The sequence below is a fragment of the Microtus oregoni genome, unplaced genomic scaffold (assembly GCF_018167655.1).
Source record: "Microtus oregoni isolate MIOR12 unplaced genomic scaffold, Mior012 000033F_ref0000390, whole genome shotgun sequence".
NCBI lineage: Eukaryota > Metazoa > Chordata > Mammalia > Rodentia > Cricetidae > Microtus > Microtus oregoni.
The window spans coordinates 24442970-24467940 of record NW_024543092.1 but is presented as its reverse complement, the minus strand read 5'-3'; the positions used below and the strand labels follow the sequence as shown (position 1 = coordinate 24467940).

General features: G+C 45.0%; 1 protein-coding gene across 1 annotated transcript in view; it reads left to right on the top strand.

Annotated features, from left to right (window-relative positions):
* The window catches only part of Wdr27 (WD repeat domain 27), a 123759-nt gene that overhangs the window by 34222 nt on the left and 64566 nt on the right, over window positions 1–24971 (top strand). Inside the window, exons 5-18 of the mRNA XM_041680040.1 lie at window positions 1643–1694; window positions 3185–3255; window positions 3948–4068; window positions 4893–5014; window positions 5562–5566; window positions 8660–8763; window positions 10550–10617; window positions 11442–11563; window positions 11955–12037; window positions 14253–14331; window positions 15702–15795; window positions 16213–16236; window positions 19298–19346; window positions 21205–21294. Coding sequence (XP_041535974.1) covers window positions 1643–1694; window positions 3185–3255; window positions 3948–4068; window positions 4893–5014; window positions 5562–5566; window positions 8660–8763; window positions 10550–10617; window positions 11442–11563; window positions 11955–12037; window positions 14253–14331; window positions 15702–15795; window positions 16213–16236; window positions 19298–19346; window positions 21205–21294 — 1084 coding nt within the window. The remainder of the gene's footprint in view (window positions 1–1642; window positions 1695–3184; window positions 3256–3947; window positions 4069–4892; window positions 5015–5561; window positions 5567–8659; window positions 8764–10549; window positions 10618–11441; window positions 11564–11954; window positions 12038–14252; window positions 14332–15701; window positions 15796–16212; window positions 16237–19297; window positions 19347–21204; window positions 21295–24971) is intronic.

The following is a 24971-nucleotide window of genomic DNA, read 5'->3' as shown; positions in this document are numbered from 1 at the left end:
GATGCTGTGGACATAGGATGCTGTGGACATGGGGATGCTATGGACATAGGGATGCTGTGGACATAAGGACTCTGTGGACATAGGGATGCTGTGGACATAGGGTCGCTAAGGACATAGGGATTTTGTTGATGACACTGCTTTTGGATTGCCACTGCTGTGCAAGTTTTTTTTTCTTGTAACACAAGCCTGACGCAGCTGAAGACAAGATGGCCCCGTGGTTTAAGGCTCCACTGTTCAGGACTCTGCTCTCAGCACCCACACAGTGGTGCACAACAGTCTGGGATTCTGATTCTGGGAGAACCAATGTTTTATCTGGCCTCCACGGACACTGCACACCTGTGGTACACATACTAGTGTGCAAGCCAAGCTCTCATACACACAGAAAAGCTGTTTCCTCACCCACACGAAAGCGCAGTTTTAATGCTCTTGTTGGGCTGGGTACCCCTTCATGCACTTCCTAGACCTCCAGCAATTAGAGACTGGACAACTGTGGGGACTTTCTCACATTTAAACATAGAGGCGGCAGTGTGTATCTGCAGTGTTTCCAAATGACCAGCAGCTGAGGACCCAGTGTCCCCAGTGGGGATTCAGTAAGAACTAAAGTGAGTTTCAGAAAAAAACAAAGCAAAATGCCGGTTCACTTCTGAGCAGCCCCAAGTTAGCTATTGTAACTGTGGTTTTACTGTCAAAGGGTGGACATTTATCACTGTCCTAAAAGCTGAAAGTCACACGTGTGTATCAAACCACAGAAGTTATGAAATTCATACTATTGTCATTTAAAAATACCCATCTGATAAGACCCAGTGGGGCCCGACTTCCCCCCGGAGTCAGCAACAGTTGGGGCAGAAAGCCATACTTGGGTAAACTATGTTGCACTCAGTTTTATATTTTAGATAGATACAATGGGGCCTCTTGTTTCACTGGTGATCATGAGAATGAAGAGAGTTGCTATTTTGGAATGTCCTTGGAGGTGTGGCCACCATAGAAGGGATAGCAAACACATGTGACTGTCGGTTAGAATGTAGTCCTGTGGCTGAGCACCCTCTACACGTGGGGCATAGACCCAGGGATGGCCCTTCTTCACCGACTTTCCAGTGAAGTACTGATTATGTACCCAGGGCTTGCTCTATCTTTTTTTTCTTCTTTTTAAAATTGATTTTATTGAGCTATAAATTTTTCTCTGGTCCCCTCCCTTCCTCTCGCCTCCTCTTTTACCCTCTCCCAAGATCCCCATGCTCCCAATTTACTCAGGAGATCTTGTCTTTTTCTAATCCCCATGTAGATTAGATCCATGTATGTCTCCCTTAGTGTCCTCTTTGTTGTCTAGGTTCTCTGGGGTTGTGAATTGTAGACTGGTTTTCTTTGCTTTATGTCTAAAAGCCACTTATGAGTGAGCCTATGTGATGTTTGCTGTCTCTTAGGTGTGTCTTCAGTCCTCCCAAATCCATAGGTAGTCGTCTTTGGAGTTAGGATGTTTTCTGAAGTCTTGGGTTTTAATAGTGCAGTGATTCATCCACTATGTGAATTTTAATTCTTTAATTATTATTTATACAGATTAATTTTTAATTGCTTAAAATTAGTCTATGGTTTAGTAATATTAACACCGTTTTATATCTCTTAAAGAAATGTCTTTCATTTAAAGGTCTGGGACTATTGTGTGGGATCCTCGATATACAACTCATCCATTTTAACAGGTAAATCAAGGACTCTTAAGTTCTAGCCAAGCAGGCTGTGTGAATAAACTGTCCTGGTGTGACTGTCACCCCAGAGTGGGGCGCGACAGCTGGAGTCACCGGCCTCGTCTGTAGCAGCCATCAATTCTGACTCCTGTTCACAGTTACACCCCCCCCCCACGCGCGCGCGCACACACACACACGGTGTCTGGGCTTCTGTCTCAGGTAAGTGTGTGGAGTAGGTTAGCTCTCAGATTAAGTGCCTAAGATAGGGTCCCTGTTGTCTTGTGGAGAGACCCAGAGCTGGCAGAGTTTGGAGGGACACCTCTCTCACCCGTGACTAGGGGACTGGGCAGCGTGCAAGTCATTGGTTAGCTTGGATGCTTTCGTCTATCCTGTGAATTCTAGGATAATTGTTTCTTTCATCAAATTGTCTTTTTTTGTGGGCAATGGAACTAACACCTTGTACAGAGGAGTGACCAGTTTCTGTGGTCTGGCTCTCTGGGGAACAGAGGCGTTGTGTGTGAGCCAGGGGAATGTTTCACTCGGGTCCCTGTTTCCTCCCTGCGTCTCATGGGTTGATTCTGGGGTTCTTCCCATGACCCTCCATGTATGCAGCAGTGTTGTGGGAGAGCAGGATGGCTGGTGTTGGGACCTTTCCTTCCTTTGAGATGGCTCATGAGAATGCCACTTATGGAAAACAGATGGCCTGGTGGCCTGCTGGAGTTACTGTTGTAGTTTTCCAGGATCGAGCATTTTTAGGTCAATTACCCACATAAAGAATATTGTGTTCTGACAGCCTGGAGTTTTCCGCCAAGTTTGGGCATGAAGTGCATTTTCTGTAAGTTTGTTGGGTTTTCATGAATATAATCTTGTAGAACATGTTGATTGAGGAACACAATTGCAGACTGCTATAGACTCACCATGAATGCCATTTATAGCTTAGTTAGGACACACAGTGTTTCCTAACCTCTGTTTATCTAGTTGTTCCAAATTCTTGATACTTTAGACTACATTCTAAATAAAATTAAATCTTAGGGAGTTCTTTTGTTATTTGTTTTTGTATGGCATCTGTTTAACTGTTTTTATTGCCAAGTCTATGATTTCATTGTTTTTAGCCTACAGGAACCGCTCTGCCCTGTTTAAAATGCTGGCTGAGCTGTACTTCCATCTTCCTGGCTTCCGACAGTTGCTCTAGACCTGCTTAGTGTGGGCAGACGAGAAGGGGTAACCAGGATATACCAGCAGTCAGCTGGAGCTCATACCCACCGCTTTTTTTTTTTTTTAAAAAAAAAACTGAATCTATTTATTTGTTTTTTAATTTTATATCCTGGCTGCAATATACCCCACCATTCTTATTTGGGACAGCATTCCTTTTTTCTTTCTTGCTCACGAATGTTTCCAAATTTCTATTCATTTATAATTTTGCCTCCTGGTATGAAGATTTAGAGTAGTGCTAAGTCAGGTAGAAGATGCACTGTCCGTACTGAATGCCCTGTGTTCCCCCTCAGCTTACCCTCTCCTGAGTTTGCTTATCCGTGAAGAAAACAGACAGCTGGTCACTGGCAGTGCGGATGGCCAGGTGAGACGTGTGCCCAGGTGTGCCCAGGCCTCTACTTTGTGTTGTCTCCTGCAGTGTTAGGACTTTGTCCCCCTGTGCACCTCAGCACTGGGGTGGGGTTGGGAGGCCGTGGGTCTGCAGCACTGACCTCGATCTGCACGTTTTAACAATGCTATGCAGTACCTGAATGCAGCAAACGTTAGAATCACTTGCTCAGCCATTAGCATCAGATGACTTTGAAACTGAAGATATTTATTTTAAAAAATTTAATGTAAACACTTTAGTCTTATTTTATAAAGACACTCGATATAAATATGATGAAGTCGTACATTCGGAAGGTAAGATAGTTTATTATTTTGTTTTCTTCTTCATAAGTTCAGCTGTCATTATTGTGTGTGCTAGGGCCAGTAACATGGTAGAAGTACTCGTGGCTCAAAGACTGTAGCATGTGCTGTGTAGGTGTTAGTGATCTTGGGACCCCATAGGTGACTCTGAATCACAGCCACGTCTGACCTAAGGTTCTGGACAAACTTCCCCCTGTAACCACCTGCTTAGAAGTTGTGCAACTTTCAAAGAGGGGCTAAAAGCAATATTCAGGGCAGCCCAAGTGTCTAGGAGAACCCAAGAGCATATCTGATGCGGCTTATGTGCTCTGGCCCACTTCCCTTTGGATTTTACAGTAAGATCTGTGTCTCCATATTTTTTCATTGTAGCTGTGGATATTTAGTTTGATGGAGAGTCACCACTATCACTGTGTGGCACATGTGGACCTGAGGAAGAAAAGTGACACTTTCTCCACTCGAAGAATGCTGGCCAGGCAGTGCAGCCTTCCAGGTGTGCGTCTTGTGCCCTGTAGGCCTCCTGCCTGGAGGCAGCGTTTAGAATCACTGGGATCTCCGTGGACAGGGTGGGAGGTCCTGACTTCTGACACCACCGAGCCCCAGGTTGCTGCTTCATTGTTCCCATTTCAAATGCTGATCCATCTCCTCCTTCAGATCTCAGACCCTGCCTCTGCATCCTTGCCCACTCCCCTAAGCTCCTCCCCAGCTCTGCTGTCCAAGCTTGCACCAGCTTGTCCACACCGGTCTCCTCCATGCCTCTCGTGCTGCTCTAGGTCCCTGACGGGGCTGGCACTGACTTGAGGAGTGACGGCGGCATCTTTTCTCAGAGAGGCTGAGAGCCGTTATGGTGTGTGTACTAGTTCCCTTGCCACTCTCCTGCCCTATATATTTGTTCCTACACATAGTCACTCCTCCCTTGGTTTATATTTTGTGTATGGCTTTAAATGATTTTTTAAAATTAGGGCAGAAATTATTGTCCTATATCTCTCTTTCTCTTAAAATATCAAGCCATGATTTTTGTCACTTTTTTTTTTATAAGCAGTTGCTCATTCTTTTCTACAGCCCACATCCATTTTAGGAATGGTGGCATTGACCTCTGCAATGGCCGTCTCTTTCCCCACCCCTTATAGAATCAATATAGGGTTCTCTTTAGATTTTTAGTTTTATTTTTCTTAGTACTCAAAGTCTAAATGTCTTTTTGATTCACGATTCATTCTGTAACATGCATTTCTGAAGGGTCTTTGCGTCTGTTCTTTTCTATTAGCTGACCGCTAAGAACTTTGTTGTTAGGTAATCAATAATAACTCTGTTTCCTAGAAGACAGTCAGTACCACTCTACACCTGAGGTGGATAAAAGGGAAGAAGCTGAAGCCTCATTCCCTGTCCTGAGCCTGGCACACTGTGACCTCTGCCTGCCCGACACCCAGGATGGAGCGTGCGTATGATTAACGGGGCCAAAACCGTAGGTCACTAACTTTCTTAAGTGGACCTAAATTCAGATTTGTGAATGGTTAAAGGAAACAAGTGTTGTGTCTCTTATTGTTACTGATTGCAATTGTTCCAAAAATCACATATTTTGCCTGAGATTTGGTAAACTTTGCCGGTTTTATTGAGAGATAACTTTTCTAAGCAGATTCAGGCAGATAGAGCCTCTGTAGCAGGACTTTTTCTTGGGTGTGACACATCAGTCTTCGCCCACTCTCTGTCCTCCCAGGTGCTCCACGCTAAAACTGATCCCAAGTGAGTTTGACTCAGTTATTTCTGAGCATGGTAGAAATATTATAGATTCTTGGGAACAAAAGGAAGCATTGTCTCAGAGCCTACCTCTTCCCCTGAGAAAGCTCAGCAGCTCTAGCATCTGCAAATTCAGCTCTAGATGGGAGAGATTGTTTACAAGTGAGTAGAGCTCATTTCACTGCCTGGGCCCTGGGAATGGAGGACTCCTTCCTAGTCCATGCTATGCTGGCAAAACAGAGGCTGGGGGAGGGCTGGTTCCTGCCCTGAGTCACAGGACTTGTGTCCTCTCACAGAGTACTGAGAGTTCCTGCAGGCAAAGCCAGGGCCACACTACTGAACCCTGTCCACCTTGATTTGTCAGGTGATGTGGGAAGTGCTGGATTGTGTACTGTGGGTCTGAGGAGGGGGTGCCTGCTGTCTGCTCTAGTGAGAGGGAGAGGTAGAATGAAGGGACAGACAGTGCGGATGGGAGAGGACAGTTAGTGCAAACCAAGCTTGAATGAGGCTGATTGATAAAAAACAGACGCGTGTTGGCTTTCTGATGAGTTCTGCCACTGTGGACCAGAGCTCCTCTCTGAGCTTATCTTTATCTTCACAAATGGAACTGGCAGCATCTTGGTGACATTGTGCTGCTGAAGGGTCAACACTCAGCAGGTCAGAGAGTCTGGAAAAGAGGTGTGGTGTTAGTGGAGCTGCACACACACAGGGGACTTTTCTGAGGGCCAAAGCTTAGTTCATTTTATTTTTCTATCTCCTGCTTGTTCCTACTCTGCTCTTTCTCTTTTCTGTTCTTATTCCTTGTTGTTATCCTTTCTCTTCCCTACGTTCTCTTCCTCCATCTTCCCTACGTTCTCCTCCTCCATCTTCCCTACGTTCTCCTCCTCCATCTTCCCTACGTTCTCCTCCTCCATCCTCCCTAAGTTCTCCTCCTCCATCTTCCCTACGTTCTCCTCCTCCATCTTCCCTACGTTCTCCTCCTCCATCTTCCCTACGTTCTCCTCCTCCATCCTCCCTAAGTTCTCCTCCTCCATCTTCCCTACGTTCTCCTCCTCCATCTTCCCTACGTTCTCCTCCTCCATCTTCCCTACGTTCTCCTCCTCCATCTTCCCTACGTTCTCCTCCTCCATCTTCCCTAAGTTCTCCTCCTCCATCTTTCCTACATTCTTCTCCATCTTCCCTATGTTCTCCTTCTCCATCTTCCCTATGTTCTCCTCCTCCATCTTCCCTATGTTCTCCTCCTCCATCTTCCCTACGTTCTCCTCCTCCATCTTTCCTACGTTCTCCTCCTCCATCTTCCCTATGTTCTCCTCCTCCATCTTCCCTACGTTCTCCTCCTCCATCTTCCCTACGTTCTCCTCCTCCATCTTCCCTACGTTCTCCTCCTCCATCTTTCCTACGTTCTCCTCCTCCATCTTCCCTATGTTCTCCTCCTCCATCTTCCCTACGTTCTCCTCCTCCATCTTTCCTACGTTCTCCTCCTCCATCTTCCCTATGTTCTCCTCCTCCATCCTCCCTAAGTTCTCCTCCTCCATCCTCCCTAAGTTCTCCTCCTCCATCTTCCCTATGTTCTCCTCCATCTTCCCTATGTTCTCCTCCTCCATCCTCCTATGTTCTCCTCCATCTTCCCTATGTTCTCCTCCATCCTCCCTACGTTCTCCTCCTCCATCCTCCCTATGTTCTCCTCCATCTTTCCTACGTTCTCCTCCTCCATCCTCCCTACATTCTCCTCCTCCATCTTTCCTATGTTCTCCTCCATCTTTCCTACGTTCTCCTCCTCCATCCTCCTTATGTTCTCCTCCATCTTCCCTACATCCTCCTCCTCCATCTTCCCTACGTTGTCCTTCTCCATCTTCCTTGTAGTTCTCTTCCTAATGTCTTCCCTGATTTTGCTTCTACATTTTTCTTCTACCTCTCTTACTTTTTCTATCCCTTTTATACTTCCTAAGACAACAATTTTCATGCAAGAAAAGATAACCTCACAACCATAAGTTATATATTTTCCAAAAACAAATTAAAATTTTTACACAGGAAGAAATTATATTATGATCACAAGTTACATGTCTTTCTTAGAAGCCCACAAGTAATTAAACATTTTTCTTTGTTTTAATTTTCCTACTATAACATCTTCACCCCAAATCAGTACTTCTTTTATAGTTGGTTAACAAAGTTTTAAGCAGGCCAGGTACATGTCAGCAGTTCCTTTGTTCTGGTGGGTAGCTGTTTGCGGTTTCAGTGTCGCAGATTCCTCTTCTTGGTTCTAGTCTAGAGAAACTTTAGAGTGCTCAACTAACTGTCTATTTTTCTCTATACACAATAAGTCATTTAATTTCCTTTCACAACTTTGTTTTTTCAAGGTGCATACCAGGGCCTGTGATTCATTCTGTAAGGTACATGACCAAGGAACTCAGGCCTTTCCTTGAGTGTGGGGACATAATTGATTTATTTGATTATCAGCCTGTTTTTACTACAGGCAGAATTCATGGGTCTATTAAATGCATGAAACTTCCTTGTTCTTATTTTCCATCTTCTGCAAATACTCCAACAAAGGGTAACTAACTTCTAGCCTATTTTTATGTTTTTCGTATCTCTTATTGGAGCAATTTACAGAATTACCTAAGCCATTTCCCTAATTGTCTTTACCAACTGTCGTAACCACCAATTAAATCATAGGTCTAACTAATCATCATTGCTCTTAGAAAAATCATCTTCATTATGATTTTCAAGTAAATTGTGCAGTGAGGAGTGGGATTTTCCCAGGAAACAATCACACTACACAAGATACAGTAGGATTCCTTCATAAGCAATCACACCAGGCCAAATACAGCAGGAACACAGCAGCAACAAGCATTAGGGAGCGCAGCAGAAGCAGAGGGCGTCCTGGAAGCAATCTTTCCAGGCTTTGCCCCTTGGAGATGGGAGATGTACCCAGAGCAGCTTTGTTATCCTCTGGGCTGTGTTCCCTAAGCTCCACTGATGCCCGGGCTCCTCCGACATGACCACTGGCAGCGTGGGTCTGAGCACTTGCCTAGATCCTCACATCAGCAGGCTTTTGGTAACTTTGCCACCAACTGCTCTTGACAACTCAGGAGAAGGTATAAACCCCGGTTGTCAGAACTGAGCCATGGCCGTGCTCTTACTCTTGGGGATACTTGTGTCCAATAGACAGGGGTGGCTTCTTTGAAGCGAAGCACCTTTCCCGAGTGTGACTAGCTGAAGTGTCGGTGGAGACAGCGTTTGCGTTAGTCACACAGATGTGTGTCCGTCCTCACCGTATGGAGGACCAGGAATGCCGGGGGATGCTGTGGCACTAACCTGAAGGAAGACTGTTTGTTTCTTTCTAAGATTAGTTTTTCCTCTGAGTGCACCAAATGCCTGTGGATTGGAAGCTCGACAGCTTTATTCGTATTTAACCCGGCAAGCGTTGAATTAGAAGCTGCTTTACATTTCAAGGGTGAGATCTTGAACTCAGTAATCTTTGATGTTACTCTCTTATAACTTCATTTTCTTAAAAAAGATTGATGGGGAGTACAAGTTTAGGGTAGAAAGTCTGAGCATTTGAATTTGAGGATAAGTTTATCAGTGGCCACACGTGGCTACCTACTCAGACTGTCACTAAGCTCCATGCTGCAGAATCTGAAGGACAGAGCTTCAGTTCCGCACTTCCATCTCCCAAGTACGCCTCCTAGGCCTCTGTCCTAGTATGTCAGGACTGTGTGGGGCCCTCCTCCATCCTGGTGTGTCAGAATTCTGTGAAGCCCTCCTTCATTCACGCTCCTCCCATCTTTGTGTTGGGAACCATGAGGCTCTCCTTCCCCCCGTGTATCAGGCTCCTAGATGGACCACAGGCTCCTACGGGTTCTTTCCCTGCCGTGTTCTTCTGTCAGTACTGCTGGCAATACTGCAGTTCACTCTGAACACTTGGCTAATGTAGTAATATGGGGCGGCAGGGCTGCGTCCCCCACACCCGGCCGCCCACATGGCTAGCTTATGCCCCGAAATAATTACACGGACACTGTATTCCTCCAAACACTGCCTGGCCCATTCTCTTCTAGGCTAATTCTCACATATTAATTTAGCCCACCTCTAATCATCTGTATGTAGCACCCCAAGGTGCGCTTACCGGGGAGATTCCAGCCTAGTCCATCCTGGGTCGGAGCTTCATCCCGGGAGCGGGGCATGGCGTCTCTCTCTGAGGCGTCTGCTCCCGAGAGAGCTGTGGAGTCTCTCATAATGTAGTAATATGGGGCGGCAGGGCTGCGTCCCCCACACCCGGCCGCCCACATGGCTAGCTTATGCCCCGAAATAATTACACAGACATTGTATTCATTTAATCACTGCTTGGCCCTTCTGCCCTAGCCCTTACTGGCTAATTCTGATATCCCGATCAACCCATCTCTAATAATCGGTGAGCACCGGTCTTACCGGGAAGATTCTAGCCTAGTCCATCCTGGGTCGGAGCTTCATGCCCGGAGCAGGGCATGGCGTCTCTCTCAGGCGTCTGCTCCCAAGAGAGCTGTGGAGTCTCTGAGCTCACTTCCTCTTCCTCCCAGCATTTTGTTCTGTTTACTCCTCCCACCTATCCTCTAACCAATAAAATGGGCCAGGGCAGTGCCTTTATTAGCCAATGACCTTCCTCCATCACTTGGCGTTGGTCCAGACAACCTACAGGAGGAGCTGTCCTCTCTAGCCCTGGGACAAAGACTTCCCCATGTGTACCCACACTTCCTCCTGCCCAGAAGCCCCAGGCTCTTGTGTTCCTCAGTTCTCTTGTGTCTGTTCTTTAGATTCTGGGGCTTGCCTGCTGTTTGTGGCAAGCAGGGTTGCTGCTTGGTCCTTTCCCACAGTTCTGTTTTCCATAACACCCCACTCTCGTTAGGTATTCTAATCTCCTGCTTCTCTATACCTCGGCTGGATAAATGTATGTTCAGCACAAAATTCCCCTTCCCCTAGGCTGTCTTTGCTTCTGGTCCCAGAGGTTCAGTGTCCCTGTCATTTGTCATTTGTATTTCCTCTCCCTTACTCCCTTGCATGCTTGTGCTCTGGCCTGTGTCTGGATTCCTTCCCAGCTGACTATGTGGAAAAGAACCCTTCTCTTTCCACCTTGTGGGCCTCTGTCCAGGCACACACCTTACAACACATGAACACTTATGTGGTGGTTGTAGCTAGGCTGAACAAATGAGCGAGCTATTTATCTTCATTTATTCACCTCTCAAATGTTTATTTTGATGAAAATTAAGAATTTCAGAACCTGAGTGTCCAAGTCGCTGGGTCCTGTGCAGTGATGAGTGAGGCCATGAGCCCCAAGGTGAGTGGTGAGACTTGTGCAGTGGGCAGTTCTGTCTAACACACTTCCCTGTGCTCTGACACGTACCTCTCCATCATGTCTAACACACTTCCCTGTGCTCTGACACGTACCTCTCCATCGTGTCTAACACACTTCCCTGTGCTCTGACACGTACCTCTTCATTGTGTCTAACATACTTCCCTGTGCTCTGACTTGTACCTCCTCATCGTGTCTAACACACTTCCCTGTGCTCTGACACGTACCTCCTCATCGTGTCTAACACACTTCCCTGTGCTCTGACACGTACCTCTCCATTGTGTCTAACACACTTCCTAGTGCTCTGACACGTACCTCCTCATTGTGTCTAACACACTTCCCTGTGCTCTGACACGTACCCCCTCACTGTGTCTAACACACTTCCCTGTGCTCTGACACGTACCTCCTCATCGTGTCTAACACACTTCCCTGTGCTCTGACACGTACCTCTCCATTGTGTCTAACACACTTCCTAGTGCTCTGACACGTACCTCCTCATTGTGTCTAACACACTTCCCTGTGCTCTGACACGTACCTCCTCATTGTGTCTAACACACTTCCCTGTGCTCTGACACGTACCTCCTCATTGTGTCTAACACACTTCCCTGTGCTCTGACATGTACCTCTTCATTGTGACAACAGTCTTGGTGGTGTTTCATATGTGAAATTATGATTCACTACACGTGGATCCCCTGTTTGTAAATGTGAAGCAGATCTCACTGTGAAAGCTGTGTTTGCGACTGGAGAGTTGGGGTGCACCCACGGGCCCCCAGCCCAGCCGTGCTGCTCACCTTCTGAGTGTCCCACAGGCACTGTGCATGCTCTCATCTATGTTTGGAAACAAGATCGCCGTGTTGGACGTCAGCCTGGCTGCCCTGCTGAGCTCCCAGAGGAGCCCCGGTGCCGGGAGAGTGCTTTCCGTGCTGCCAAGGTACAGTCTTTCTCAGATTGCAGTTACGTACGTGCTGCTCACCGCCTGGCTGCAGTTTAGATCTTTTTCAAGTGAAGAAACACTGGAACATTGGCGACACTCAGCAAACTAATGCTCTCTGAAAGGACAAATGTTTTATGCCATGATTTTTTTTTTACTCGAACATAAAATACTAGTTTATTTCAAAGTAGAATGTAAATAATAAAAAAGCACTTTCATTAAAGCGTATCAATATTTTTCTCATAAAGATAAGGACCTTGGTAGTTTTAATTTCCAAATATTGTAAATCTACATTTGAATGAGCTAATCTTACATTGTTCTTAAAAATGTATGTTGCATTGAAACAGTTCTGTCATATCACTGCTCTCACATGTGACTGTTCTTATTTTAGCTCCTGTGTCCTACCAACCTCTCCACTGTATTTTGGAGTTGTTAAGGAAAGCCTTCCTAAGCCTGCCAGTAGCAAACGACATGGTTAGTACAACATACTCTGAAACACACGTGCATTGCAGCCATCTCCCCCGCAGCTCTGAAACACACGTGCGTTGCAGCCATCTCCCCCGCAGCTCTGAAACACACGTGCATTGCAGCCATCTCCCCTGCAGCTCTGAAACACACGTGCGTTGCAGCCATCTCCCCTGCAGCTCTGAAACACACGTGCATTGCAGCCATCTCCCCTGCAGGTCTGAAACACACGTGCATTGCAGCCATCTCCCCCGCAGCTCTGAAACACGTGTGCGTTGCAGCCATCTCCCCTGCAGCTCTGAAACACACGTGCATTGCAGCCATCTCCCCCGCAGCTCTGAAACACACGTGCATTGCAGCCATCTCCCCTGCAGCTCTGAAACACACGTGCGTTGCAGCCATCTCCCCTGCAGCTCTGAAACACACGTGCGTTGCAGCCATCTCCCGTGCAGCTCTGAAACACACGTGCGTTGCAGCCATCTCCCGTGCAGTCAGCATTGCTGCATCACTTTGGGACTTGAATTTGCCAAAAGATAAATCGATATGGGATGTCCTTCTGTATATGTGCTGCTTTTGTTTGTTGATTAATAAAGCGGTTTGGGCTAATGGCTGAGCAGAGTAAAGCCAGGTGGGAAATCACAACACACACACACACACACACACACACACACACACACACACACACGGGGGGGGGGCAGAGTCGAGGAGACGCCATGTAGCTGCTGAAGGAGAAAGATGATAAAATCTTACCAGTAGGCCATAGCCTCGTGGTGATACATAGATGAATAGAAATGGGTTAATTTAAGATGTAAGAGTTAGCTAGAGATATGCCTGAGCCATCAGCCAAGCAGTGTTGTAATTCATAGAGTTTCTGTGTGAATGAACAGTCTCTGCTTACAGTAAATCCAGTGTGGCTTCTATGGCTCTCAGATTTATTGCACATTGTCTTCGATTCCACACCTCCCCCCTGAGTTGGGCATAATTCATAGGAACTCCAGGGCCTGTCTCAATTCTGATGTGATTCCTTGGGGGACTTGCAGTGGTGCCTCTGCTGGACCCTGAGTAGTTGCACAGTGTATTATCATATCATGCACTCTTCAGTGTATGTTTCTGAGACATCTGCCAGAATCACATCTTGTCACAACGAGAAATGGGTTCTTGTATTAGCAAGGCCAAAATAAAATTTTATTGGCTATTAAAAAATAGGTTTTGATTGGTTTGTTGTAAACTGTAGCCAACTAGTCCTCATGTTGATTTTTTCAAAATATAGTTTAAAATTAGTTTTCATGTTAGAAGGCGGAATTCATTGTGTCCCAGTTTTCTATATTGTAGGAATCATTGCTGACTGATGATCCCTTGTTTTCCTTCATTTTCCAGTGTAAACTCACAGTCCCTTAAAGTCTACTGACTGACTTAGTTAAGAAGATTAAGCCCCTCCCAGTCAGATCCATTCTGTATATTTGCCACATCTACATGTTTCGTGCCTTTTACCCCCAGGCTACTGGCTTGGCCTCTTCCAGATCTCCAGACCTGGTTAGATGAGTCACTAAACCTCCCTTGTGTTTCTAGGGCCCCCATCAGCTAGGGAATGCGCCCATTCTGAGGAGTAAGTCATTAAACACTTGAATTTGATCTGTAAGGCAGGCAGCCTGTCTCTGTTTTCACCATTGTTCTTCCTGGTTGTCCCCTCAGTGGAATTCCTGTCAGGTTGAGTCTGTGTGTTGTCCATTTCTGTGTGTTCTTCGAGCAGGGACCCTGTACTGGCCTGTAGTCCAAACACATTTGAAATACATGCTTTTGGCTGGGCATGGTGGCAAATGCCTTTAATTCCAGCACTTGGGAAGTAGAGGCATTTGAATCTTTGTGAGTTCAAGGCCAACCTAGTGTACAAAGTGAGTTCCAGGATAGCCAGGACTGTTACACAGAGAATTTCTATCTCAAAAACAAGCAAGCAAGCAAACAGAAACAAGAAAGAAAATAAATGCACGGTGTCACTCGTGGTACGGTTTAATATATTTTCCATTGCTTTCTTGCACCTTTTGTCTCCGTGATGAATTTTTGGCTGTTTTTTTCTTTGGTTTCTGTATGGAGCCTGCATTTCATTAGGTCAGAAGGTCATTTTGTTAGAATCTTCCTGGTTTGGGGAGTCTAGGTTCTTTTTTTTCTAGGACAGTGAAATTGCGATGTTAAATGTTTGCTGCTTCTTTTGTATCCTGTCACATAGCTGTGAGGAGTGTCATGGAGGACAGACCCCTCATTTTCCACAATAAAATCAGGTCATCTGGTTATACATCGGCACCGCAGTAAGTACCAACCATCAGGCCTCTGTGTCAGTGGCAGAACTGACTGCAAGAATACCACTGAGATGGTGTTCTGTGGACAGGGCGCAGGGGGAAAATGTGAGCCAGACCCCAGAGTACACAATCACCACAAGGGTGGCAGCCAAACAGCCAACTCTTGTTAAATGCCCACTGGCTGTTGGTCTCGGCTCAGCTTCTTGTGCTGGTGTCAATCAGAAAGTTGGTTGTAGTGAGTGAGAAGCTGGAGGGTGGAAAGTGGATAAAGGTGATGCATGACCTCATCATAACCTGACTAAACATCTTCAACTTTTTGTGAGCCCAGTCTCTCTGAAATTTGTAGCCTCTTCTCTCTCTCTTCTCTCTCTCTCTTCTCTCTCTCTTTTATCTCTCTCCTCTCTCTCCTCTCTCTCTCTCTCTCTCCCATGGGCTCTATGCACTTAGAGCACGTGACAGAGTTTTGGTCTCTATCATCTCCCTGTTGGCGTTCTCACCTTTATCCATGCCCACCCACTCACCTCAGCCTTGAGACCTCACTCAGGCCTCTCCAAGGCCTCTGACCCCGGCCATCCTGTGTGTAACTGCAGCTCTAGCGCCCCTCAGCCCTCAGTATCTTACCATGCCTTTTCTTTCCCCAATGGCAAGAGCTGTGGGTGCTGTTTACCTGTCTATTCTGTAGACCTGTGCTTGGGGCAGTGCCTGGCTCCTTAAACTCTTCACTAAGACACTGACAAACAGATGGCAGGCAGATAAAAGGAGGGATGGATGGGTAGAGAGATGGGTAGAAGGCGGGGAGAGATCACAGATGGCGAGAAAGGTGAATAGATAGAAGGGTGAGTTAGTCATAGTCACAGGTGTGTCCCAACTGTGGCCCACTGGATACAGGATAGCTACAGGATAGCTATGACCGCAGCCAACACAAAACAATATGAGATTTTTGTGTGTTAAGTTTTAAAATGTGATTGAATAAAAGTAGTTTTGAGCATGAACTTCATAGATGACAATATGACCCAGAGAACATACCCTGAATGAATGATGGCAGATGGATGGATCGGAAATTCATACAGTAGAAGAACAAAGCAGCATTTTAATCTGTGAGCTTAAGTGTGGATTCGGAGGACCCACACTGGGTGATGTGGGAGGCTGTGGTGGTCCTGATGCTGCCCTGGAACTTTGAGCTGAAAGCATTAGATAGGGTCCCTGAAGAGGAGTGTAGCACTGTGGCATCTCTGGGTCAGGATGAGTGACCGTTCTTGTATTCAAGGACAGAAGGCAGCTGAGAAAATTATGTAAGTTTGTACATGTTTAATTTTCCTTATAAATGTAAATAATTGTTGAGAGTGATATATGCATATGTATATGTGTTTTCCTCCCAGTGGGACTATGTTTTCCCCAAAGACCAACATCAAGCATATTAACAAAAGAACTTCCAAAGGCAAGAACAGTCACAAGTGGTATGTAATTGAGTGCGTGCATTAAATAAATCCGAACAACTTAGAAACACTCTTAAAGTGCTCTCTTGATTTTTGAACAGAAATATGAATATATGTGCATAAAAATGAGTACAAATATATCACTGACATGCATCCTTCAAACAAAATATGGTTGTCTCATTTTAGTAAACCTTTGGGTATTCTGCTCTTTTTATTATGTTGCTAGTTTTTTTTTTTTGAATTTTTTCTTTATTGAGAAAAGGAAAAAAAAAGTTTCCCCCTCCTCCCAGCCTCCCATTTCCCTCCCCCTCCTCCCACCCTTCTCCCCCTCCCCCCACTTCTCTCCCCCTCCCTCTCCAGTCCAACGAGCAGTCAGGGTTCCCTGCCCTGTGGTAAGTCCTAGGTCCTCCCCCCTCCGTCCATGTCTAGGAAGGTGAACATCCAAACTGGCTAGGCTCCCACAAAGCCCGAACATGAAGTAGGATCAAAACCCCGTGCCATTGTCCTTGGCTTCTCATCAGTCCTCATTGTTCGCCATGTTCAGAGAGTCCGGTTTTATCCCATGCTTTTTCAGTCATAGTCCAGCTGGCCTTGGTGAGCTCCCAATAGATCAGCCCCACTGTCTCAGTGGGTGGGTGCACCCGTCGTGGTCCTGACTTCCTTGCTCATCTTCTCCCTCCTTCCGCTCCTCATCACGGAGTCTACAATTGGTGAACCTAAAGAAGCTAAATAAGAAGGTGAACCCAAGGAAAAACATATAGTTTCCTCTTGCCTATGGGAAGTAGACAAAATTGCCGGGGAGGAAAGTGGGATCTTGGGGGTGGCATGGGTTGGGGGTAAGGGGAGATGGGGAGAGAAAAGTGAGAAGGGGAGGATGGGGGGAACTTGGGGAAACAGGATGTTGCTAGTTTTGAAATAGTGAGTTTTTGCTAAAATGCAATTGTAGGAGAGTATTGCGTCTCTTGGCTGACCACACCTGAGACACATTTCAGGTCTCTGTAGTGACAGAGGGGCAGTTGCAGAGCCAAAGTTGCTTCTTAATGTTCATGGCTGGTTCATTGACCTGGACATGCTGTAAACACAACCTGAATGCACAAGGAGAGTTTGGGGCATTGGGCTTGCTTCAGGCAGAACTGTGCATGACATATTATGAACATATACTATAGCTGATGAAAAAGAGATCGTGGACTGCCTAGTGTAAGATTCATCTTCACATATCCCACACATATGTTTGAACAGTGAGTGTTTTTACAGAAATGCTGACTGGAACATGGAGTGCTTGTGATTGACTTGGATCAGTTGCACCTATTCCTGGGGCTTAGCATGTTGCTTTAACCCATATGTACAGTGTTCCTTGATGAGACCGACCTCACTGTATCTCTTTCCTGGTCTCTAGAATCATCACTAGTCTATGTCCAGGTCAACTTTAAAATATTTTTGAAGCTTACAAATATGAGCGAGAACATATGATATTTGAGGTTCTGCATTTGGCGTATCTTTCCCTTCCCATGTAGTTTGCTATAAATGGCAGATGTTATTTCTTAATGGCTGGATTTCCTTTTATAAGATTTATTTTAATTTTAGTGTATGTGTCTGTGGATGCATGTGTCCGCAGAGGTCAGCAGAGGGTGTCACACCCACGCCATTGAAGTCACAGGCCAATGTGAGGGGCCGCATGTGGGTGTCAGAGATTACTGGTCCTAGAAGGACAGCAAGTGTTGTCAACTGCTGAGCCCATGTCTCAATCTTTTTCATGGTGCATATATACCACATGTCTTTTCATTCCCGTATTGATCAACCTAGGTTGATCTGTATCTTAGCTGCATGAACACAGACTTAGCCTCAGCTTAGCCTCAGTGAACACAGACAAGCAGGAGTCTCCTTGGTAGTGATGTTATTTCCTCCGAGTCTATGCTCAGGAGTAAGATGGATCATATGGTAGTTTTCATTTTAGTTTTATGAGGCATCTCCCTTAGTGTGTTCCGTGGCAGCTGTTGTAATTCACATCTCCTCAACAGTGGGTCAAGGGTTTCTCTGCCTTCACATCATGGCCAGCATTTGTTATTTACTTTTTGTTTTCTTGGATGGTAGTCTTGGGTGTAGTGACACTGTAACTCACATCAAGCTGTATTTTCCTGTCGTCAGGACACTGGTCATTGCATTCCTTTGGGGAGCCTATGTTCGGAGCACTTCTTCAGGGTGTTTGATATTCTGGGTGTGATTTGAGCCATACATATTGGCATTTTTCTTAAGCATTATTTGTTCTTTTTTTTAACCTTTCCTGTCAATTTCCACTAGTTTCCTCGTCAGTAGGTGACCATGTATTTATAGCATAAGGTGTCTGATCCCACAGAGTACTTACTTGGTGTTCCCAGTGATACTGGGCCCCGAGAGTGACCTGAACCCCATGCTCCTCATGGCATTTTCTCCTATACGGAGCCCTGCTCACCCACTGGGCTGTTTTCTTCTCTGACGACTCTGTTCTATACACTGAGCAAGCCACTTCTTGTACAGTTTTGGCTCTTGTGGGGAGAGGAAGCAAGCAGGCATGGATCTGGAAGGGCCCTGAGGTTTAAGAATGAAATCTCCCCAGGAAGCAGTTTCCAGATGCCTACAGGTGTGGGGAAGGAAGAGCGATGCTCGTTTTCTGGAGGCATTACCAGCTCCTACTCAACATGAATGTATAAACAATAGCCTGACCTTCAGAATAGCATCCAGGCAACCAGACAGACCCCTCCGAGGTGACTGATTCTGCCATAACCATGTAGACAGGCAAGCTCATGTCCCCTTCACAGTATGGGAACCTAAAAGGCAGAGGATGCCCGGATCAACATGCTGGTCGGAAAGTGGATCTTCCTGGCTCAGTGAGTCCTTAGACACAGACTGCTGAGAGCCTCGCAAACTCTTCACAGCGGAGCCCTGCGTGTCTCTAGTTAGGGATGCAAAGTGCATGGCTCAGTGAGTCCTTAGACACAGACTACGGAGAGCCTCGCAAACTCTGCTCAGTGGAGCCCTGCATGTCTCTGGTTAGGGATGCAAAGTGCATTTCTGGCTTAGGGTTTATCAAGCCATGACTATAGTTAGTATTATAATACCAACCCGCAGACATGTGAAACCAGGGCCTTGGAAGACAGTTTCATGGTTAAGAGTGCTTGCTATGAAAACAAGGATCTGATTTTGAATCCTTAGCACTCACATAAAAGCTTGAAGAATGACATCTGCAGATGACCGCTGGTCTCCTTATGCACCTGCCCACATGTGTCCCTGCACATGTTTATACTACACACAAACCCACAAAGATTTGACAACACACAATATAAATCTGTTTCAAAGAGCTGTTCATGAGTGTGACTAAAAGATTTTATATAGATTTTGAGCTTTAATAATATAAAAGGATCTATCTCAGTAGAATGAAATATACTTAATTTTTAGTTTATTTCTAATCTCCTTTGAATTTATCTCTTGGTTTTCACTATGACCTTCCTTAAAGTAAGGAATACTCTTTGGAGCGTTGCCTACCCAGAAATCTCATCAGGCAGGTTGCAGTGGCTCAGGAGCCTGTTGCTGTGAGCTGTCTGCAGTACTCAGGTAAGCCTCGGAACCATTTGCCCTTCATTCCTGCAGCTGGATTCTGCCCACTGTTGTGGGGTAAATTTGTTTTTGAAGATCTTGGTTATATTGGTCAGGATTCTCTAGAGGAGCAGACCACATAGAATAAAAATAGAGATGGGAGTTGAGTGACTTGCAGACTGTAGTCCAGTTAGTCCAACAATGTCTGAGTGACTTGCAGACTGTAGTCCAGCTAGTCCAACAATGTCTGTTTCCTGATGGAAAGGCCAAGAATTCAGTAGTTGTTCAGTCCTTGAATCTGGATATCTCAGCTGGTCTTCAGCTGTGTTGGGATCCCAGAGAAGTAGGTTCTAACACCAGTGAAGGAATGCCCCAGCATCAGGATAGAGGAACTTGTCAGCAACAGTGAAGAGCAAGCAAGCAAAAAGCAAGAGCTTTCTCCTTCCACATCATTTTGTGCAGGTTGCCACCAGGTGCAACCCAGACTTAGGGTGGGTCTTCCCACCTCAACTGACCCAGACTTAGGGTGGTTCTTCCCACCTCAGCTGATCCAGACTTAGGGTGGGTCTTCCCACCTCAACTGGTCCAGACTTAGGGTGGGTCTTCCAACCTCAACTGGTCCAGACTTAGGGTGGATCTTCCCATCTCAACTGACCCAGACTTAGGATGGGTCTTCCCACCTCAGCTGATCCAGATTTAGGGTGGGTCTTCCCACCTCAACTGACCCAGACTTAGGGTGGGTCTTCCCACCTCAACTGGTCCAGACTTAGGGTGAGTCTTCCCACCTCAACTGGTCCAGACTTAGGGTGGGTCTTCCTACCTCAGCTGATTCAGACTTAGGGTGGGTCTTCCTACCTCAACTGATCCAGACTTAGGTTAGGTCTTCCCACCTCAGCTGATCCAGATGTAGGGTGGCTCATCCTACCTCAACTGGTCCAGACTTGGGTAGGTCTTTCCAACTCAAATGATGCAATCGAGAAATTCCCCACAGGTGTGTCCAGCTTGGGTTTTAGTTGATTCCAGATGTAGTCGAGTTGACAATGAAGATAGGTCGTCACATTGGGACTGATTTTCATAAGCAGTGGTTGGCTGTAGAGTGAGGTGAGGCTCCAATTGTACTTGACAAGGGCCATCACAGGACACTTCTGTCCTTCAGTGCTGCCACGACGATACACATATGTTTTCCATGATGACCCCTTCACACAGGAGCCTGGCAAGATGGCTTTTCATAGACAGAAGCTAGATATGTGACCACAGAGGGATCACAAGGTGGCCGTGACACTGGCCTGTGAGTTGTGCCTCTCCCTCAGGTGGACCCTGTCTCACAGGGAAGAGCAGCGCTCGACCTCCCCAGGTGCTGCTATGGTCTCAAATGTACCCCAGTTGCCTTCCTCCCAAAGCTCTTGATAATGTTTGAAGGGGGTGAAGTGGCCGTTTGTGTGGCTCTGTGAAGGTGCCCTGACCTCCTTCAGAGTGTTTTTGGTGGGTCATCTAGAAGTTATGACAGTTTATCACTCTGGATAAAGGAACTCTTCAGATAATTTTAGACAAACACCTTTGACGATTGAGTGTGCACTGCTGTCAGTGAGCATCTTTGATGTTTGCTGTGCTCAAGATCCCCACTTTCACTGTTGTGCTCTTGCAGCCGTGTCCCTTTGCGTGTCTTCTGTGAGAGGAAGGCTGCTCTGTGAGGGTTCTGCTGAGGGCTGGCTCAAGGCCAGATAGACCTTGGGAGTCTTGTTATGTGTTCTTTCAGATGTTTCACTACCTGAAAAATGACCGTTTATCTTAATGTTCTCCACGTTAACAGTCGGTTGATCAGTGGGATTTCCATGTTACGAATTTATTGAGCTGTTTACTTAATTTTTTTAAACAGGGGATGGACAGCGGTTGGCCTGTGGCTTAGCTAACCATCTTTCCCTGGTTTTTGATGCTAGCCTTTCTGGAAGACCTGCTGCTTTTTCAGGTATCCTAAATCTTGATGAATAGGAAGGGAGGGAGGGTGGGTGTTGTGGGCTGTGCTTGCCAGCAGCAGACTAAGCTCCAGTTTAGTACACAGTGGCTCTTAGTGGGCTTGAGCTTCTGGGACAGATCACTGCCAGCTACTAAACCAGGTATAGCCTGTGTCCTCCCCAGTGCATATGTTCTGTAATACAAAGCAGCAACCTATAGCTGGAGCCCTTGTGAACATATATATATCTTATAGCCTGGCTATATTCTGCTAAGCCATTTGCCAAAAGGAGCTTCTTTATTCATAAACCAATAAAAGCAACACATATACAGAAGGACTTTCCACACTAATCCATTATAAATCCTACCAAATTTCAAAATAACTTCAATGAAAATATTTTATTAAATTAAACATAGTTCTGTAAAAGTGGACTTCCTTTACTGCCCCAAACCATTCAAATGCTATAACTTTCGTTCACAAGGGCTCTCTCTCTCTCTCTCTCTCTCTCTCTCTCTCTCTCTCTGTCTCTTCCAGCCTGGCTATATTCTGTCCTGCCATAGGTCAAAACACCTTCATTCATTAACCAATAAAAGCAGCACATATACAGAAGGACTTCACACTTCACTCCCCAGATTCCACCCCTTCCCTACCCACCAAACTTTGTGTCCTTTTTTGTTTTTTAAAACTCATCAATTCTAATTTGTGTTGTTCATAAACTTTTGTATGTCTGGCCTTCCACTGGAGTTTGGATGACCTGCCAGGGCCGCACCCATAAAGGAAACTAACTCTCCCTCCCCAGTAACTACCAGTTGCTAATGGCTCATCATGCCTACCTGTCCTCTTTATTTTGGGATTTTTGTCTGGTTTGAGCTTGCTCAGGTCTTATGAATGGTCTCACACTGCTGTGAGTTCACAGGCCAAGTGCCCTGCTGATCCTGGAAACAGTTTCCATGTGTCATATACAACCCTGCTCTATAGCTTTTCTGTTCCCTCTGAAAGGACTCCTGGGCCTTGGGAGGAGGGGGTCTCTGTAGCGGCGTAAACGAATGCAGACAGATTGTAACAATATATATAGTTTTAATGTAGAAATAGACTTACAGAACCACCGTTCCCGCGGAGACCAGGAAAGCAGAAGAGACAGCTCTGAGCACGCTCGCCAAATTTATAGGCAGACATTAGCCCGAGGCGAACACGCCCCCTAAGGGGCGGGACTTATCCCTACATCTCCCCTTTTTGTCTAAATAAGACAGAACTAAACCAAATACAACTACATACAATAACAACAAATAATAAATATAACAAACAATATTGAGAACAAAAGCTTTGTTAAACATTCTATCTCAAGGAGTCCAAATAATGTAAAGAGTAACTACAATTTTATAATCTTCAACTCAGTCAAAGATCTGAGAAGGGAATAAACACTACTCAACAAACGAGATATATCCAAAATGTGCAACAATTGACAGAGACAACTGACTACCTGGGCAATCACCCAAAGTCTCGTTTGCAATGATGAGTCAACCAATTTTGGCTAAGGCCTAACATAACTGACATACCATTTTCTAAGGCAAGCAACTTTTCAAAACTATCTTACCCTGTCTTGGCAGGATATGACAGTCCTGTTTTATCCATTGATGCACGCTCTGTATCTCTGTCAGTGGTTGAGGTATGGGCATTTCTTTGCCCAAAGGCCAGTTCTGCCAAATAGAAAGGCTCCAGATGGAGTGTCTTTGGTGCTCAACATTCTCTCGGGAATAGAGCAGTGTTGCCAGGAGCAATTGTGTCTCACTATCACGAAACTCTGAGTTAGATTAAAGGCCATTTTCTACAGCTCTTTGAAGAGGTTGAAGATTATCTATCTATACTGAGTATAATCTCTATATATCTAAAGAACCTGATTAGTCTAATTATAAATGACAAACTTAGATGACTATTTATCTATATAATTCGCAATATCTATCTAACTTAAAGACTAAGACAATAAACAACTGTGTAACAAATGAGGATAATGACCTCCAAATATAAACACTGTACAAATATACATTGCAATATGGTAAATATATATCAATACACAAACATTATATAAGTATCTTAATCAGAGGTAGAAATGTACACTGCAATATGGTAAATATATACAATATATATTTATCAATACAATATATGTCAATACATAAAAATGTTTTAAACAGAGATAGAAACATGCATGCATACAATAGTCAATATAATTTAACTTTGTATCAATATACAAGAATCTATACCAATATATTTGTTTAAAAGCAGTAACTCACAATTATAAATCTATTATCCCATCATTCCCTCTTTTTTTTTTCAAAATGATCCCTGAGCTTATAAAATTCCTCCCCCAACCTCCCAACCCCTAAATGATGTCCCTAAACCCAGGGGTAAATTTTACTGGGAGAGGGGACGTCGTCCTCTAGAATTACTTCCAGCTGTCATGGGGGCGACGTTCTTTCTGGGGGATCCTGTGAAAGTAAAATGATGGTTAAATTTCAAGATCAATGTCTTTTAAAATTGCAAATAGTCTCTGAGTATTTTGTGGAGGTCTGGCCAGAATGTTGTACAAGATGTGCACCATTTCAGCTAACCAAGTTGGGATCGTCTTGTGCAGCTGGTATCCAAAACAGGTCTTGTAGTAGCGCTATCAGTATCATGACGTCATATCAACCGGGTAGAGTTGTTGTTGTGGGGCCCCATCTTCTTCCTGGAAACTTCAAATGTCACTTCAGGAAAAACTCATTGTTCATTATGAAAAACTTAAACATTAATCATATAGACATACATATATATATTCAATGAAAGGCATGATAGATATATTCAATGAAAAGTATGATAGATATGGAGAAAAGCAAAGATGTTTTCTAAACTCATATTTCTTTCTGTCCCATATCATGGCTTTTGACATGAGACAGAAACTCCAGAAACTCTGGGTTTTCTCTTACTAACAGGCTTGGAATTGGAGAGGGACTGAGCCAGAGTCCAACTTCAAAACCAGCTCTATATATTTATAAAGAAATGTTTAATAAGACATATATATATATAAATTAATACTTACAAAATGTGTCCATCCCTCAGTAATTAAATATTCAGGGTCCCTTAATTTCTTTGAAGATGAGTATTTTCCTGTGGAGATAAGAAAAGAACCCTGCCTCCAACCTATATGTATTTCTTACCATCAGTATGCTCGCCATCCTTATGAAAGAATTGTTATTTATCTTTTCCAAGTGGCTTCTCTTCTTCAAACCGAACCTTTATTAATTTTGACGGTATCCACAATTTTTCCTCACCTGTGGAGATAAGAGCAAAACCCCTTCCCCAACGTAGCACATCTCCTGGCTTCCATTGTGAGGTCAGCACATCCTTGAAATAAACTGGTTGATTTAGTTCATTAGACTTTTCCATTATCCAATGTCTTTCTGCAGCTGTTGATCCCTTCTCATTAGCATTGAGAAAATTCAAGGTTAACAAAGCATTATGTAACCTATTTCTGGGGGTGTTTTCCACCCCTTTCTGTTTGTTCAACATATCCTTTATAGTTCGATTTGATCTTTCTATGACTGCCTGACCTGTAGGATTGTGTGGTATACCTGTAACATGCTTGATATTGTAATAATCAAAAAACCGTTTCATTTTCCTAGAAACATAAGCAGGACCATTATCCGTCTTTATTTGTG